The sequence below is a fragment of the Zophobas morio genome, unplaced genomic scaffold (assembly GCF_036711695.1).
Source record: "Zophobas morio isolate AGI-343-1 ecotype UQ-CSIRO unplaced genomic scaffold, CSIRO_AGI_Zmor_V1 ptg000031l, whole genome shotgun sequence".
NCBI lineage: Eukaryota > Metazoa > Arthropoda > Insecta > Coleoptera > Tenebrionidae > Zophobas > Zophobas morio.
The window spans coordinates 11809389-11815164 of NW_026972136.1; the positions used below are offsets into that span (position 1 = coordinate 11809389).

Consider the following 5776-nt stretch of genomic DNA (forward strand, 5'->3'; position numbering starts at 1 on the left):
CTTTCATTCAGAGCAGATAAAATGAATCACTGAAATTGAGGCGGGGTGGGTGGGTGGGGGTTAATTATATGTTCTTCTATAGAATGGGAGTGGGGCTGTTAAAAAAGAAAAACAATTGGCTAACCATAATTTTTGTTATACTTTTTAGATTAAAATTTATTTTTTATTTTAGAAGAAAAATAAGAGAACGGGCGGGTGGGCGGGGCGAGGTTTAACTTTTCCTGCAGAGACTTTTATAAGCAAGCAATAGCTCCTTCCGTCCGCCTCCTCTTTATTCTAGTGCCTATTTTAATTTGTTCAGTTTTATCTTAGCAACTACTAGCTCCGCCCACCGGCCCTCTATTTCCTTGTACGATATGTCATTTGCCAAAATCAATCTTATCTTAGTAGGTATTAGTACTCGCTAACATAAGTCTTCTTTTGGAAAATGACATATTCTCTGAGAAAATAGGGGGCAGGTGGGCGGTACTAATACCTGCTAAGATAAAATTGACTTTGGCAAATGAGATACCTGATATGAAAAGAGAAACCGGGTGAGCGGGGCTAGTACCTGCTAAAATAAGACCGATTTTGGCAAATTAATGACACACCCTCTAAGAAAAGAGAGGCCGATTTTGTGGGGCTAGGACCTGGTAAGACTGATTTTGGCAAATGACATACCCTCTAAGAAAGTAAAGGGTGGATGGGTGGGGCTAGTACTAGACTTATTTCGGCAAATGACATATCCTCTGGGAAAATACGGGGCGGGTGGGCGGGCCTAGTACTTGTTAAAAAAGACTGAAACAAGGTATGGCATCAGGTTCTGATCAGATCCCAAGCCTCATAATCAAGGATTGTAAGTGCCCAATTTTTAAACCACTCCTATTAATATTTAATAAATCTCTTGAAACAGGGGTTTTCCTTACAAAGTAAGAAGAATTTAAGATCTGTCCTGTTTTGATGTTCGGTGATGATAAAGTTGAAAATTGCAGACCGTTTTCCCTCCTTTCCAATTTTTCTAAGATTTTTGAATTAATTCCACATTCTTATACCTATCCTGTAGTGAAAAGTTACATACCAGAACATCAGCATGGTTTTAAATTGTAGATCAACAACGAAAAACTTTTAGCAAAAAAACATTTAGGAAAATCGTCTTATCTTAGCAAGTACTAGCCCCGCGTACCCGCTAGTACTTGCTAAGATAAGACTCATTTTGGCAAATGACATCCTCCCTATGAAAATAAAGGGCGTGTAGGCGGGGCTAGTACTTGGCAAAATAAAACCGATTTTGGCAAATGACCTACTCTCTAAGAAAATAAAGGGCGCTTGGGGGGGAGGGGCAGTACTTGCCGAGATAAGTCTGATTTTGACAAATGATATAGTCCCTACCCTTGACTTCAAATTGTAGTAAGAAAGAATTCTTAATCATGAATGTTTGAACACAAAATCGCCCCAAAACGTGAATCACAAAGCATATAAACTTTATAACTACGACTTAGTCATTATTAATTTATTTCGGATTGGTAGGCGTTAATGATTCATATCACAATACATGGAAACCGTTTGTTCATCAGAGACTTTTAGCGTAGATTCTATGTTACATTGCAGATTGAAGATCAAACGCATTAAGAGCACATCATTTCTGTTCCAGCTTCTGTAGGTTATGTGATTTTAAGCTTAAATAACTTACTGCAGATGGTGAAAGATAAACGAGTTGTCATTTTCACGTTCACCAACAGTGAAAAACGAATGACAGTGAAATATCGCATAAATAAAACGACTACTCATCGACTACTATTACTTCAAACACCTTGTTCCTTGTTTACACATTTTTGTGAAAAAGAAGTTTGGATTGATAGGTTTTACAGTATCATTTATTTTTATCAACAAGAATCAGTTTAGGTAAAGCATTTTTTACATTTATGTTATAACCGATAACAAATATACAAAGTTTACGATGTGCGTATTTATGAGGATCGACACTATTACCAAAAAAAGGTAATGCAGATAAATGTTAAAACATTTATTTTTCGTCAACGAACTTCACTCCATCATCTATTTTAATATTTGATAAACAAGAAATTCTTTCTGTTGCAATAAGTTTTTGAATCTCAGTCTCTAAATGCAAAGCCTTGACTAGAGGCAACATTCTTAACTGCATTGCCACATGTCGAGCAAATACACTGAATTCATCTTCTGTCGACTTGTTGACCGAAGTTGAAGGAATAGCTGGCAAACTGCACGTTTCTGTTTCTTGTAGATCCATCAGTTCGTCGTCGTCATCGTCAGCTACTGTGATATCGTTAGATTCTTCTTTGACTGTAGCCTCTACATGCAGCGGATCAGAAACCGACACAGAATTAACAGGTAAAGTTGCGTCGTCAGTCATTACACTCCGCAAAAAGTTGTTAGCTCTTTTAAACCACACCAGCTTCGGTTTGTAATTGTTTTGCGATTTGAGAATTTTGAGCAGCTCCATGCGATACACGGTTCGAATAGACTTGATTTTTTTTCGTAGTTGTTCCACGTTGAAATGGCCCAGTCCGCTTTGTGCTATCACGTGCAGTAGCTTTTCGAGGGCTATTTCCCGCTTGTGTTTGTTGACGTAGTCTGGGAGTCGCGAGTTCCACAGTATGTCGAATTGCTCGTAAATATCCAAGAACTTGCAGATTTCGTCACTATTCCACTTTTGTCTCGCCATTTATGTAAGCCGTAAATAACTGTTTGACCTTGTGATGATTCAACGCAAGCAACGCGAACTGGTGCGACTCATCTGGCGGCAACTAGCTAGATCGATACGAGGACAAGCAACTTTAATGGCCTCCAACGAATTGCGTTTGGAGGTGGGGACGGTGGGGTGACGCTTGTGTATGTTGGTGTTAGCAACCATACATGATGCACTCTGTGATGTCTGTTCAGACTCAGAGTCAGGAGTATACTGGTTTTATTCAGATATAAAGTATGGTTACATATGTACACAATAGGTAGGCAACACATCTTACATTAACTATATTACATCTCCCTTTCTTTTTATAAAACTAATACTAATAATAACACAATGACACTAATGTATGTATACAAGACATAAATTATTACTAACTTAGGAATTAACAAATTGGGGACCAAAATACTTTGGATTTTTCTTAATCGTTCTATGCGGTCTATTTTGAAGTGATATTCGATTATTCGGAGGAATTGGCACAACTAAGGTTGCATGTTGTTGTACCCTGTCTTGTTCTTCATTGGTACCGATATCATTCTCAATATTCGTTCCTATATCTATTTCCTCCCTTCTACGTTTGAGAAATTGTTTGTTTCTTCGTAGGGTTTTACCCTCCTCCGTTTGTATAAGATAGGAACGATCGTTGAGTGATTTCACTATTTTTCCTTTTTTCCATAGAGTGCCAGGTTTGTCCTGATAATATATAAGATTCTCTAGAATTGGTCGCTCTTTAGTACTTCTGTCGTAGTATTTCTTTTGTTTCTGTCTGGCTTGTTCCATTTCTTTATGAAATTTATTTCGCTCGATTAGTTGAGGTTCAAGATGATGTTTTGATCTCGGTACGTTATCTCGAAGTAATCTTGCCATTAGAATTTGTGATGGTGTGTAGGTGCCATATACAGGTGTGTTTCGATAAGCTAGTAAGGCAAGTTCAATATCTGCTTTTGTTTCGATTGTTTTCTTTAATAGTTTTTTGACAGTTTGAATGGTTCTTTCTGCCATTCCATTTCCTTGTTGGTGATATGGAGAACTAGGGTGTATTTGAAATTTCCATTCTTCTGCAAATTTTTGTAGTTCTTGACTAATCAGTTGTGTGCCACTATCTGAGACTACTATAGCTGGTATTCCATGTCTAGCAAAAATAGATTTCAGATGTTTTATAACTGAGGTTGAGGTCATGTTTCTGTTAAGATTTGCAATTTCAGCATATTTTGAATAATAGTCTACTACGAGTAAATAGACTTCTCCATACAATTCATATATGTCAATTCCAACTTTGAACCAGGGAATTTTTTCAATCTGGTGTAATATTAGTGGTTCTTTTGTATTGTTTCGACTATATTGTTGACATATTTGGCATTTGCTGACAAAATTTTCTATTTCTACATTCATGTTTGGCCAGTAGATTGCTTGGTTTGCTCGTTGAATGCATTTATTTATTCCGAAGTGACCAGTGTGAATGCTATTTAAGACTTTAGTGCGCATTTTGTAGGGTATTACTATTTTATTTCCTTTATAGATTAAACCCATTCCTTGGAATAATTCATTCTTGAAGTTATAATACTTTTTGATGTTGTCTGGTACTTTACTTTTGTTTTGTGGCCATCCGTTTTCTATGTATTGTTTCAGTTCTTGCATTTCCATATCTTCAGCTGTTGCACTTATCATTTCTTCTAAGCGTTCGTCACTGATTTCTATGCGATCATTTATTAGACAAATTTGACATTCTAAGTCCATTTTTTCTTGATATACTTTTGGTGACATTGATCTCGATAAATGATCTGCAATAATTAGTTCTTTTCCAGGTTTGTATTTGATTTCAATGTCATATTTTTGAAGTGACAGTAGCATACGTTGAAGACGAGCTGGACAATCATTTAGACTTTTCTTAAAAATGGGTATGAGTGGTTTATGGTCAGTTTCCACAGTAAATTTTTGTCCATATATGTATTGGTGAAATTTTTCCACTCCGAAGCAAACTGCTAATAGTTCTTTCTCGATTTGTGCATATTTCGTTTGAGTAGATGTCATGGATTTTGATGCATATGCACAAGGTGACCCGTTCTGAATTAGCACCGCTCCTAAACCATTTTTGGATGCATCTACAGAAATTGTGACTGGAAGGTTTACGTTAAAAAATTGTAAACAAGGAGGTTGCATCAAAAGATTCTTCAATTCTTGAAACGCTTTTTCTTGTTCTTCTTCCCATGCAAATGAATTCTTTTCTTTTAAAAGTTGTCTTAACAAATAAGTTTTTTCTGAAAGATTTTCAATGAATCTTCCTACATATGTAATAAGTCCTAAAAATCTTTGAAGATCTTTCTTACATTTTGGTGATGGCATCTCTTTTAAGGCACTGAGTTTTTCTTCATCTATTTCAACCCCTCTGCCTGAAAATTTATAACCTAAATATGTAACTTCTTGTAGGCCAATTCGACATTTTTCTTTATTAAATTTGATGTTTTGTTCTTGTGCTATTTTTAACACGGCTTCTAAACGTTGGTCGTGTTGTTCTTTGGTTTTTCCGTGTATGAGAATGTCATCAATATAGACCTCTACTCCTTCCATTTGAAAAAGTTGTTGAAATTTTTCTTGAAAAACTTCACTCGCAGTAGTAATGCCAAAGGGCATACGTTTAAATTTGTAGCGGCCAAAAGGAGTTCCAAAAACACATAAATCACTACTTTTTTCATCAAGTGGAATATTCCAAAACCCAGTAGTTGCATCTAGTGTTGTAAAATATTTAGAATCCTTTAAGTTTTTCATAATTTCGTCTATGACCGGAATTTTAAATTTTTGCTTCTTAATTGCTCTATTGAGATCTTTCGGATCTAGACAAATGCGAAGCGATCCATCTGATTTTTTGACTATTACAAATGAATTGAGCCAGTCTGTACTACCATGTACTTTTTCAATTATTTTATTATCTTCCAAATGTTTTAGATATTGTTTAAATTGTTCCTCAATTGCAAATGGGACTTTTCTTATTGGGTGCGAAACTGGTTGTGCATTTTCTTTTAATTCGATGCTATGCGGCTTTCCTAGCATGCCAATGCCTTCAAAAACCAAACTATA

At 36.0% G+C, this 5776-nt stretch overlaps 1 protein-coding gene across 1 annotated transcript; it reads right to left on the minus strand.

The window, feature by feature from the left end:
* Positions 1–2002: 2002 nt before the first annotated feature.
* On the minus strand, positions 2003–2680 carry LOC135139376 (uncharacterized). Its single transcript, XM_064069582.1, has one exon. The coding sequence runs from the start codon at positions 2678–2680 to the stop codon at positions 2003–2005; it is 678 nt and encodes a 225-aa protein (XP_063925652.1).
* Positions 2681–5776: the final 3096 nt, after the last annotated feature.